We start from the raw sequence: 13,368 nt of genomic DNA, 5'->3' as shown, positions 1-13,368 counted from the left end.
TTACCTTCAGTGTTTTGTGCTTATGATCATTTTAATAGACGTCAGCGTCACTAATTAATGACGTTCTATTAAAAGACTGGTTTACCAAGAGAGACGCTGGAGGACTTTCACCTGAAATGAGTTCATGAAGCCAGTCTTGTTATAAAAATGATAACAGGACCAGATCAGAGCCAGAATTACTCTTTTAGTACTTTTACTTTATACTTAAGTACATTTGAAGGCAAATACTTTTGTACTTTTACTCAAGTGGAGGTCTAAAGGGAGGAACTTCTACTTTTATTGGAGTAATATTTTACCTTGGGTGTCTCTACTTTAACTCAAGTACATGGTTTGTGTACTTCGTCCACCTCTGACATGAACTACTATAGCGCAGGAGGCGGGGCTTGTCAGAATATGAGTGGAAATAAAAACAACACAAAAGAAAATTACTGTTCAGCATTTTGTTACATAATAAAGGCAAACAATGAAATAAATAAATAATTATAAAATTCCAAAAAAATGAATGTTTTGGGATTTTGGTTGATCACAAACCTCCTTCCTGCGTATATGCTGACATACTGTACAATCAGTGGCCAATTTATTATGTACATCTATGTTGTATCTACACATCAACCATTTTATCCAGTGCACTTTGTAGTACTACAGTTACATAGTGTAGTCCATCTGTTTCTCTGCATAATTTGTTAGCACCCCGCCGGATCAGGACCCCCATAGTGTTGCAGCACAGCTTGCAACAGTCATTTTCTAGGCCTTCATCAGTGGTCAGTTTCTGACGCCCACTAACATCTCACCACCATGTCAGCATCACTGCAGTGCTGAGAATGATCTCAATACATGCTCAGTGGTGGTCCTGACCACTGATAAAACGGGTAAAAGAGGGCTAACAAAGCATGCAGAGAAAAAGATGGACAGTAGAACTGCAAAAACACCTATATGGTGAGATGGACCTGATAAAATGGTAAGTGTAGATACAAGGTGTGCCTAATAAATTGGACAGCGAGTGTATATGCTGATCTTAGAACGCTCTTACTTACATACTAATTATTAATAATAAAGTTCCAGCAAAACCTACACTGTAGAGGCAGCTACCAAAGCCAAAGTAAAGATAAAGCCAAAGTAAGATAAACAGAACCCGCTCCAAGTCAAGCTTTTAATTTTTTAAAGTTTAATTTTATTTATTCTAAACCTACAACAATCAGACAGAGGTAGACGGATAAATGAGCATTTCAAAGGTCTTAGCCATTCAAAAAACCAAGGAATAGGATCTTCCTGTGAAGTGTTTGGGATCGTAACATACAAATGGCGTGTTAACACGGAGGAAACAAAAAACAAAACAGTGAATAGCACAAACTGTGTGACGCTCAACGTTTCAGAGATTTGACACAATTTTATACAGTAAATGAGACGGTAGAGAAAGTGATGAAAGTTTACCAGATGACAAAGAACTACACAGCCCATGGTCTAAGAATGTGTGCATACAGTATGAGAACATTTGTATAGGCATCATATAAGCATAATCACTGATTCAGAAGAGAAAAATATACTGCCAAACATTATGATTTGGAATATTAAAAGTATTAAAAACAACACAGAAAACTATTTTAATAATAAACACGTAGCTATGGGTGAAGTAAAATGCTTTGCACAGTGTAACACATTAGGGTACTAGTCGATTCCATCTCCGTTCAGGTGACAAGACTCAACCAAAGGGGCAATCCAGCCAAAATGATAAACATAACCATTGCTACATCCTGTCTTCACACCTCCTAGTGTGGTGCCACAGTAGTCCTGAGAGTGAGATATTCCGGTTTAAAGACTTGGAAAACCTAGGAAGTTCTAGGAAGTTGAGAGGAACTTTTAAAAGACTACAACCGCTATGGAGAAGAAAAGAGGAGGAACTGCCTGAAATGTTGCACCCCTGCTTAGCCTTTATACCAGTGTACTCCATCACCACGGGGAGGGTGATTTTCCCAATGGTTGTATGGCGTATTTGTGCGATGCATGCTGAACAATGTAGACAGAGAACACTGATGGATTAGAAAAACAAAGAATACAAATTTGTAAATATCTTTCAAACTGATGAAGCCAAGAGATGTAATGCTGTGCAACATTACACAAAAAATAGCATGATAAATGCTAGATTTAGGCCGGAACGCCCCTTCAATAATAAACCAGTATATGGTCACTGTCGTATCAAAGTCTCAGAATTTTTCTCCACTTTTATTTATTTATTTAGGCTTGCAGATGCAAGCTGCTCTTTGTACTGTCTGATCGTTCCATGATGAATGCAATGTTTTTCATAATTACCTGGAATACAATCTCATCACATTATTGTGCCTCAACGTTAAGAATGTTTTCCCCTCCTTTTATAAGAGTTACCACTTTAGAGATACAAGAATTTGTTACGACATCAACAACATATGGAATTGTTGTGAAACTGGAAATGTGCTAATTACTGGGAGTCACTTCAAGAGGAATACCACACCTCAAGCAAACCCGAATGCACAAGTGAGGAAATACATCAACAACCACTCTGTCAACAATCGTCTCATTGGCAGCTCAATAGATGTATACATAAAGGGCAGACAGAAACACTAGTAAAGTGAGTTTCTTTACTTGCTGTAAAGTCATATTTCTCCCTGTGCATGTTGCATATAGTGCATTTGCAATTCTAGTTCTCCGGGTAACGTGCATCCACAGACCATGCAATGAAAGCGGCGATCTTGGCCGAACAGGACTTGACCGCCGGGTTTGTGTGGTTCTGTTCGTTGTGGTAAATGCGGTGAGGGCAATGCCTGTGGCACGACTGGCCTCTCGCTCACCATGCCCTGTGGAGTGAAGAAAATGCCTTGAGGCGTTGGACCTGAAAGTTGCCCTGCTACGGTATGCATGGGATGAGGGCCAGGCAAAGCGAGGGGAGATTGCAAAGGGAGCGGAGGGGAGATGAATGGAGAGGTTTGGTTTAGGAGGATCTGAGGGCCTGAAACTACAGGAGATTGCTGCTGTGCCCGCACAGGTCCTTGTTGAATTGGTCCATTGACTAAAGTTTGAGAAACAATTGGTGTTGCCTGGAAGCCCCATACAGTATTTCCAGGCCCAGGTGCAAAGCGTGCTGCCCCAAACTGAATACTGATTGTTCCCAACTGGTTTGGTTGAGGCGCACCTTCCCAGGCAGAGGGCAACTGATTCTGCTGCTGCTGTGTTAATGGTGACTGATGAAACTGCTGTTGCTGAAGAAGCTGTAACTGTTGCTGTAACTGTTCCTGCTGCAGTTGCTGCATTGGTTGTTGGAGAAGCTGCATTTGAGGTGGTGGCTGCAGGACCAGTTGCAACTGCTGTTGCTGCTGCTGTGAAGAGTGTTGCATTATGTGCAGTTGGGACTGCTTTGCCTCCATTTCGTTCGTAGGCTTTTCTTGTACGTTCAACATCTTAGGCATTTCTAGACGAGTTCTGAAACTCCAAGGCTTACCACTGGACTCATCAGTTGTTTGCCCAGTTTGTGCACAAATGGATGAACTGGCCAGACCAGATGCCTGTCCTTGTACCTGGTTCTCTCCACTGTTAGTTTTATCTGATTCATTATTTGCCTGCAATGAGCTATCAGGTGTTCTTAAGGCAAAAATAGTTCTATCCTTTGCTGAATGAAGTTCAGCCTTAGTGTTCTGAATTACATCAGAGGAAACAGACCATTTGTCTGGAGAATTTGACACTGGTGAATGTATTCTCATATCCAATGATGACTCATCTGCATTGCATGGTGACTTTGGAGCTGCTGTTGGTGAAGTCACCCAGAAAGGAGGCTGTTGCTGTTTCTTTTGCTCTTGTTCACTTGACACCTGTAATGGGCCAGGAGTAAAGCCCATACCAGGTGTTAAAGCTGCGACCCCATTATCTTGTGCTGTGCAGTTCTCTAGATGCTGCTTGGAAGCTGGCCCAGCCTGGGCTGACAGCACTACATCAGCCCAGGCAGGATTCTGCTGTTGTTGCAGACCATCCAGTTTCGGCAAGATAGGTTTCAGGTGCGCTCCCATTTGCCACTGCTGCTTGACATCGTTTAGTGGTCCATCAGATACCCTTTTAGGCTGCTGCTGTATCTGAGGCTTAATGTGTATTTGCCATTGTTGCTGCAAATGAACAGTCCTGGCCTGATTCTCTGTCTGCCAGGACTGAAACGACTGCTGTGTTCGCTCAAGCACATCTGCATCAGAGACAGAGGGGTGCCCGATCATGTTTGGCAGCACTGGTCCCTGCAAAATCTGACCAGGAAAAGTGGCCTGTTGCAGTGGCATTGTCCTATCGATATCTCCCCCCATCCTTGGCCAACTTGAAATCCACCTACTATTTCTCCTGCCCCTGCCTCCTACGCCCCTAGTCCTTCCTCTCTGGGAAACAGCAAATGAAGAGAAAGACTGGTTCAATGCTTGACGCTTTCGTGCATGTATCTTTTGATGGACTAGGAGACTGCTGAGCCAGGGGAATGACTTATGGCACTCTTGGCAACGGTGAGGCCTCTCCCCAGTGTGGGTGTTAAGGTGGTCACGAAGCAAGTATGCTAAACCAAAACTCTTGTCACAGAGGTGGCACTTGTGAGGTTTCTCACCCGAGTGAGAAAGCATGTGGCGCTGCAGTTGACTCTCATCACTGTATCCCTTACGGCCACTGCGTGCAGCGGTAAGGCTTCTGTTGGTGCAGTCCTCTGATGAGTCTTCATGTTCTGAAGAAACGCAAAGTCCTACCACAGTCCGGGCACTTGTATGGCCTCTTCCCGGAATGGATAATTAAGTGCTGCTGTAAGTAGCTGCTAAATCTGAAAGACTTTTTTACAAATGTGGCACTGGTATTCCTTTGTTGTGTATGCGCATGGGGAGCTCTAAAAACTGAACGGTAGCGAAAGCATTTTCCACAGTCCCTGCATTTCAGAGGTTTCTTTTCTGTTTGGTCTCCCCACATCCCCACCTCCTAGCATATTTTTCAGTACTACCTGCCCTTGCTATGCTAAGAACCTCCCTTTTCAAACGGCGCTGAGGTAACTTGATGAGTCAAACATATGGGACTGTAAGGTGAGTTCGTCCAAAAATTTGTGTGGACAATACTGGCAGGCATAAACCTGATCAGCTGTTTTGCATTACTCGATTTTCAAACTCTGCCTCATGGATTAACATGTGTTCTCTGAGGTCAGCTGCTTTGTAAACAAGCCGAGGACACGTGGACAGTTGCGCTGCTTCTCAACATCGGTGGTTTGTAATTTGTTCCTTCTGTTACCTAACATGTGCCCTAAATCTGTACTGTATGCCACATCATGATTTGTAATACGTGTCACTGGAGTAGTAAAGACAGTGTTTTTCTTATGCTGGCGACAGTGTGCACGCATATTTTGTGCAAAGGCAAATCTTTTGCCACATTCTGAGCACCGGTATGGCTTCTGGCCAGTGTGCAGGTACTGATGCTGTTGCAAAAGGCTGCCGTATTTGAAGCTTTTACCGCATATCTTGCAATGGTGAGGCCTTTCTTCAGTGTGCCTACGCCGATGGTCGTCCATAAATGAACGGTGCCTGAAGACCATACCACAGTCAGGGCATTCATAAGGTTTAAGTGCAGCATGGGAACGCTGGTGAATGTGCAGCGTTACAGCACACTGAAAGCCCTTGTTACACTCAAGGCACCGATAAGGACTATCTAATGAATGGCTCTGCATGTGGGCATTGATGGACACTCTGTATTGGAACTCTCTACGGCACAGGGGGCAGCGGTAAGGCTTTTCCAGGTTTTGCTGACAAGCGTGGAGTCTATATCTGATCAGTGATGTAAAACGATCGCCACAGTGGTCGCAGTCAACAATCGTTTCTTCTTTGAACACTCTTCGCCTTTGTCTTCGTGAAGCCAGAGCTGGATGCGGAACACCATTTCGCTTGTGTTCAGTGCGGTGCTTGATGAGGCTGCTGCGATGCTGGAAAGTGAGGCCACATTCTTTGCAGGTGAGAGAGGCCTGCTCATCCTGATGCATGTGAAAGTGGCGATGTAGGTTGTACGTCTCCCGGCGAGTGAACTTCTTACCGCAGTCGCGGCATTCCATGCGGCTTTTCTTTTGCTTTACCACAGTGTCCAGCTCGCGACCCTCCTCCTCTTCCTCCTCTTCTCCCCCTCCTTCTTCGGCTTCATCTTTCCTCTCATCTCCTCCTTCAGGTTCTCCTTCCTCTTCTCCTGCAGTTTCGTCTCTCTTCTCCTCGTCTCCTTCCTTTTCCTCATCGTCACACTCCATTTCTACACTCACATCTGTGAATTCTTCTTCCTCGTCTAGGGCCAGTGAGTTTTTCTGTTCCACTGTATCAGCATCCAAGCTCAGATCTTCTTCAGGTTTGGCCATCCTTTTTTCACTCGGCTTGATTCGTGCCCTGCACAAAAGTAAAGACTGTAAGTGCTATTGATCAGCAAAGTGGCAATAATCAATCCTAGAAAAGTTTATTCAGACTCCATTAACAGTGTCCTCGGACACAGTTCTGGGAGTTACGGGAATCTACAATTTCCAACTGGACTAGAAACATGGCCTAGAGCAGCCGTAATGTTCTGTTCTGTTTACAATGTGACAATAAATAAATGATGGCAAACCTGATGCTCCATATTATTTCAACAAAACAGCGAAGACAGAAAATTCTACCACAGTCAGCTTATCACAGCGCGTCAGCAGAACATTCCATTAGGAGTTCAATTTTCCGAAGTGTTAAAGAAAGTGTTTTGAAAATACTAACATAGGATAGATGGACAATAACAGCTTCGGCCCACCAGAAACCTAATGCCATCACCATGGAAACAATTACATGGCTGAGCGCCGCCAATCAGTTGCGTAACTTACTGTCGCAGCACCAGTTCTACTTATAATGCGCAAAGATTTTTTTTCAATGTCAACATGTAAATGCAGCATAAACTAAGTGATAGAACTGAAATGGTGCTGTGCATTCTATAATCACTTTGTTACCAAAAGCACAGCATAATTAGAGACTGAACCAAATAACTATTGATGTGAAGCGTAATAATAATAATAATAATAATAATAACAATAATAACAATAACGAGTACATCTCTGACCGCACATTCACTTTCAATTACAATTCCTTTTTAATTCAAAAACCATTTTAAAGCAATGTGAACATGGAAGCACAACGGCTTGTACTTCTAAGACATATTTCAGAGTGAAAACGTGGTACCACACAGGGTCTTGGAACTAGCGATGCCATTTCACTTGATGAAAGGTGGGGGTGGTGGGAGAGGGAGGTGAAACATTATATTGCTAATTATATTACAATATAGTTGATATTCTTTTTCCCTGCCAGATGGTACGTCATCAAAAATCAGAACATGTTTTGAGGCAGGCAAATATCATTACATTTCATCAAAGATTACAAAGGACAAAATGAATTTAGCCTTTAAATGGAATGAGAATCATGCTTAATATAACCAGAAACATTAACTATTTAAATAAATAAATAAAATAAAAATCAATCAATCAATCATAATTTTCCTAAGTTGACATCATTGCATCACGGAATGTTAAATGTCTGCATGACTTGTCAATTTTACTATTTTTGTACGAACTAGGATTGTTTTTATGCCTTAAATTTTATGCATAAATTTGACTATAGGACCTCTTTTTACTACTGTGTAAAGTAATAAATATAAAACCTCATGCTTTCTTTAATTTGTACATCTGAAACAGCCTGATAATTTCATTTTAGCCACATAAATAGTCAATTTTCTGAATATTATTGTCATCAGTTCTCTAGTAACCACTCCTAACTTTCTGAAATCAACACAGCAATAAACCATCAACATTTGAAAGGATAGTGGTGGCTCATTTCACTGCAGACCAATAATTTAGCAGACCTCAGTGTGGCCATAGCGATTATAAAAGGATGCTTACAGTGTTCAGTGATTAAGTAGGAAATGTAGGCACTGCTATGGCAAACTGCTTGATGTTTCATTAGACTACTCTGGTGTATCCTAGTATATTCCGGGTATAAGAGCCTCAGAAAACAGTTTTTTCCTCTCTTTGAGAGTAGCACATTCATGATAAACTAGCTTCTTTTTATTTAAACCCATTTGAAGGAGCTTTCTCACCACTTAAAGTTACATTACACTTTGTCACTGTGCAGAGTGCAGGCACAGAGCCAACGAAATGGCAGCTGCATCCACCAACATGTGCAAAATACAGTATTATTTACATGGAAGTTGTAATTCTATTCATTTTCCTAATGAGCTATGGCACCAGAGTTGGACTGAATGAGAATTATTCTGAAAAAAATTCACTATTCTGGCTGAATAGTGAATACTAAATGTATTCAGTGACGTATGGAAAAGTCTGAACACTCCGGGTGAAATTAAGTCATTATAACAAGTTAAATCATCCTCTAAAGGGAATGATCGTATGTAGAGCTCCGTTTTCACTAAAGTTTATCATATTGGGGGGGAATAAAGCTTAAAGTTTATAATGTGCCATAACTTGTGCACAGGCTACATTTTATATATTAAATTCAGCAATGAACAGTATTTGTGCATCAAAATGTGAAAAGTTTTACAACCGTGATGCGCCTAGGAACCAATCACAATCCAACTGAAAGAGGGCGTCATAGAGGAGATGAGACCCCTGAGCAGAAAGCGTTCTGCGTTCTCCACGTCAATAAGAGTGAATCCCTCATAACTGTGCAGTGTGATTTTCGTCGTCAGTGAACCTCCAACAGCTCAGAATGTTCGCCGTTGGTTCTTTTAGGCTAATAAAAGATTATCTTATATCTCGTATCTTATTAGTGGGTGCTGCCGCTGCTGTGCCGTCTAACGATTTTGTGTTGTGAGAATTTAATAATCCAAATTCGGGCGACGAATGGAGGATCATACTTATTTAGGGCAAGGGCAGGAAAAGGCGAGAGAGAGGGTGATCCGCTCATTGGCTGGTGTTTACATACAAAGATTTTTGCCAATCTGATTGAATACAATCGATTACAGATTCCAGACTGAGGTGTTTATGCTCACTCTACTCAACAATCTGACGAAAATCTTCGTTTACATGCCGACTACAAGTAATCTGATGCAAAAGACGCGCATGCGTGGAGCAGCGCTGAGAGTCAACGTTACCATGACAGCGAACATCACGTGAGGTCCAGTCAGAGTGAGATGAGCAGCAGTGAGCAGTGCTTGGTGTTTTTAATTGCTTTTAAACTGATGTCAGGCTCAGAAAAACGTCCTTCACATGCACTTATAAAGAGACGTCGTGCTCTGAGACACATAAGCTGGAACGTCCGTCCCACCGCCGTCTTTTAAGCTCAGAGTATAAACCTCGTCTCCTCTGCAGACCAGTTTCTGCTCCGCCAAGCTGAACGCTATAAACCTCTCGCTTTGACGCGCATGCGCAGAACGTTCTTACACCTTCCGATTGGAGTGTAATCGGATTCAGGCGTTTACACGGCTATTATTCTTCTACTTAACGGATTATTTAGAGGTTTGCCCACCTCGGTCAACCGGATAGAAATTGTATTCTGATTGTCCTCAATCGGATTAGTCTATTCCGATTGAGGTGTTTACATGGACGTATTCTATTCCGACTGAGCTATTAGTCGAATTATTAGGCTGCATGTAAACGTGGCTATTGTCAAAGAAGCAAAAACATGAAGCGAAAACAGGCAGAAAACCCGGCAGCCACCGTGGGTTCCACTTGGAAAGGGAGAGACTTCAGTTGCAATCTACAACCTCACCACTAGGTGCCACTGAAATCGTACACACTGCACCTTTAAACAAACTTGCATACAACAGCAAACTTAAAGCATGGAAAAAATCGTGAACACAGGTCTTTTAAATAAGGCACTGCTGGCTCCAACTCCAAACCACAGAAAAAAAAAACAAACAAACAAACAAAAGAAGAAAAGAAGAAAAACAACCACAAAAAACTGCTAAATATCATGATGTATTGTGCAAATGTCTCAAATATCATTTCGACAGATGCCCACCCCATAAAATGACGCTATGACAGCAGATCCCGTTGAGTAGCTGCTGTTTAATGTGTCCGTGGTGCTGAATGGAGGTGTAGCTGATTGGACAACAACTAGTCGCTCTCAGAAGTTCTAGGTGTGTGCAGATGCACAGTAATAACCACACGCGGCGCGACCAGACTGCTGGTGGCTGCCTATTACAGCAAAACATCCACACAACACAATGAACGAGGCTCAGAAAGCCAGCAGCTGTGGAAGCGCTTTGTGCTCACCCGTGCTTTCTCTGCATGTTTTGCTACGAGCGTCAGATCGCAGCGCTCCTCCGTCTCAGACCAACCAGCTCGGGTCTGTGGCGTGTGGACGCCTGCAGGAGCTTCCCAGCGCCGTCCTCAGGCCGGAGCGAAGCGAGCCGGCGGGGTCTTTTTTTCGGCTCGCTGTTATATGCAGACTGGGCAAAGCTTATGTGGAGAGATGAATTGAGCACAGAAGTCGCGCCACAGCGTCCTCTCGCTTCTTCCACGCCGGCGCTCCGTCCACACTGAGCCTCGGACTCGGGCTCCGCAGCTCCGCCTGTCGACGCCTTCGGCTCGCCGTCTCCGCGGCTGCTCTCCCGGAGAAGTTCGCGGTTAAACTAGCTGGCTATCCGCTCCTTTTTCGGGTTCAGGTCGTAAAGCGGCCATATTTTACCGAAAGAGTCCCCTCTTCTCCCCCCGTGACATCTTCTTCGTGCCCAGTAAGGCCAACAGCGGTGCTGCGCCCGGCATGTCGCCACCTATTGTGCTGGAGCACGGCAGGAACAGCGACCTCTAGCGGTTAGTCAGGTCCGCTACTGCGGGGGTAAGGTGGGGTCTCAGTTATTCCCCGTGGAGTTTATTTAAAATAATATCTACAGGCAAAATGTTCACAATCAAAGCGGACCACATTGTACTACATATTATGGCAGTGTTATTGGCATGACTATATTCAGCTACAGTACTGCCAAAGCATCGTCAAAAAGAAGAACAAGAAAAAATAAGATTTAGAACAGAGTATAGGACTCTTCATTTCATTTGATCTCTCTCTCTCTCTGTGTCTCTGTATTTCTCTCTCTCTCTGTTTCTGTTTTTCTGCTAAAGCATCACGACAGTAGAAGTGAACAACAAAAACAGTAATGAAAACAGAATAAGAAAAAAAACATCAATAATAATCACATTATTAGATTATTATTATTATTATTATTATTATTATTATCACTGCAAATTAGTAAACTAATGACAGTTGGGGTCAATAGAGTGAGGGTATGGAGTGTGAGGGTAAGTGGAGTGGGGGTATGGGGGGGTGAGGGTAAGTGGAGTGAGGGTATGGAGGGTGAGGGTAAGTGGAGTGGGGGTAAGTGGAGTGGGGGTATGGGGGTGAGGGTAAGTGGAGTTGGGGTATAGAGGGTGAGGGTAAGTGGAGTGGGGGTATGGGGGGTGAGGGTAAGTTGAGTGAGGGTATGGAGGGTGAAGGTAAGTGGAGTGGGGGTATGGGGGGTGAGGGTAAGTGGAGTGGGGTTATGGGGGGGTGAGGGTATAGAGGGTGAGGGTAAGTGGAGTGGGGGTATGGAGGGTGAGGGTAAGTAGAGTAGGGGTATGGAGGGTGAGGGTAAGTGGAGTGGGGGAATGTGGGGTGAGGGTAAGTAGAGTAGGGGTATGGAGGGTGAGGGTAAGTGAGTGGGGGGTATGTGGGGTGAGGGTAAGTAGAGTAGTGGGGTCAGGAGAGTGGGGCTATGGGGGGTTTACCCACTGTCTCTCAGGCGGTGGCATGTAGTTGCGTATCTTGCAATGCCCCTCTCTGCCGAGTGCCCCTCTCTGAGGAAGGAATGTTGAATTTGTTTGTGTAAATTTCCCTCGTTTGTTTATATTTTTCACAGTGAAGAAGAAAGTGCATCTCTGTCTCGACCCTCACCATGTCAGACCTGTCCTTCGCCTCTCCTCTACTGGGGCCGCCAGGACTGTTATATACCTGCCCGCATCCCTGTTGGCCAGGCTGTGGTCACTGAGTCTGTACTTGGTCAGGATCTCTCTCTGCTCCATGTCCTCTGGCAGTCAGGAGGATGCTCTTCCAGTTCATACTGGGGTTTCAGGGCCTGATAGCAGTTTAAATTTACTCTGAGTGCTGATTCTCGTCCTCCAATGTTCCAGATAGTCGTTCTGACTGATGTTTAGTCTGGGCTGTAAGCGATGCTAGGCTGACTGAGTATTAGGAGCTGTTAGTGAGTTAATAAGCCTCAGATCCAGCTGACTGAGGGAGCTCTTCTCAGGGTTCAGCTCTTGGGTCTTTAGTGCCTTAAACTGCAGTGTTTCTCTGGGACTCGTCTTCAGATGCATCCAGAAATGTAGAGATCTTTTTTGAACATTTATTAATAGAGAAAATCGGCCTAATTCTGACATGCATGCATTGGTTGGTGTTTTCCTTTGGTCTCTCAGGATCATTCTGCAGAATTCTGCATGCAGGGCTTCTGTTGGATGCTTGTCCCGTCTAGTGTAGCTGTACTCACTGAGTGGACCCCACACCTCACTCCCATACAGCGCATTGAGCTGGATGACACGGTCAAAGACTTTACACTTTACAGACTTTACTCTGTTTCTGTTTCTTTGTCTCTTTCTCTTTCTCTGTGTCTCTCTGTGTCTCTCTTTCTGTCCCTCTCTGTATCTCTCTCTCTCTCTCTGAGTGAAAATCAGGCTTTGAGGAAGATCACGGTTCTCAAAGAGGGCGTGACTATGTGTTCGGGAGACCTGTCACTCCAAATCCGTTCACCAATAGAGAGAGCAGGTGTCTAAGACCCGCCCACCTAGAACTGTGCCCGAAGTCAGAAACAAAAGATTTCAGAAGCCAAAAGTACATCAGCAAAATCGGCAAAAGACGAGAAAAACAAGTAATAACTATGTCAAGAATATGTAGTGTTACATCAGTGTGACTGCAGTGCTGAGAATGATCCACCGCCCAAATAGTACCTGCTCTGTGAGGGTCCATGGGGGTCCTGACCACTGAAGAACAGGGTAAAAGGGGGCTAATAAAGTACCAGAGAAACAGATGGACTACAGTCTGTAACTGTAGAACTACAAAGTGCAGCTATACAGAAAGTGGAGCTGATAAAATGGACAATGAGCATAGAAACAAGGAGGTGGTCATGATGTTATGCCTGATTGGTGTAAGTGTACATGGAATTAGAGCAGTGAAGTGAGGGTGCCCCATGAGGACCTATAGATCTCCCCCATTCGCCACAAGGACGTTTGCAACGACTTATTACAGTCAATCACTGAATATAGAAGCCAGTTTGATAAAGGAGGCTAACCCAGTCTGCATTTTAGTGAGAAATCTCACCAAATATCTCACTATTCCTATTTACAGCAAAGGGTAAGTTATTCATATG

General features: G+C 43.9%; 2 protein-coding genes across 2 annotated transcripts; both read right to left on the bottom strand.

The window, feature by feature from the left end:
* Positions 1–1,154: 1,154 nt before the first annotated feature.
* Positions 1,155–4,638, bottom strand: LOC119263102 (histone-lysine N-methyltransferase 2D-like). Its single transcript, XM_037537227.1, has one exon. It carries the CDS (start codon positions 4,614–4,616, stop codon positions 2,628–2,630), a length of 1,989 nt encoding a protein of 662 aa, XP_037393124.1. The 5' UTR covers positions 4,617–4,638; the 3' UTR covers positions 1,155–2,627.
* A 450-nt stretch (positions 4,639–5,088) lies between these two features.
* On the bottom strand, positions 5,089–10,707 carry LOC108429974 (zinc finger protein 691-like). The gene is given in 3 exon segments (XM_017702081.2): positions 5,089–5,206; positions 5,209–6,392; positions 10,247–10,707. Coding segments are annotated over 3 exon segments (1,296 nt in total). The 5' UTR covers positions 10,264–10,707; the 3' UTR covers positions 5,089–5,111.
* Between the last annotated feature and the right edge of the window lie 2,661 nt (positions 10,708–13,368).

The sequence above is a fragment of the Pygocentrus nattereri genome, chromosome 3 (assembly GCF_015220715.1).
Source record: "Pygocentrus nattereri isolate fPygNat1 chromosome 3, fPygNat1.pri, whole genome shotgun sequence".
NCBI classification, from domain to species: Eukaryota; Metazoa; Chordata; class Actinopteri; order Characiformes; family Serrasalmidae; genus Pygocentrus; species Pygocentrus nattereri.
Note: the sequence above shows the minus strand (reverse complement) of the source record. Positions and strands in the feature narration are given on the sequence as shown.

Bases quoted from the DNA above. Each gene is read 5' to 3' on its own strand.
- LOC119263102 (XM_037537227.1), bottom strand. From the start codon at position 4,616: ATGCTTTCTCACTCGGGTGAGAAACCTCACAAGTGCCACCTCTGTGAC.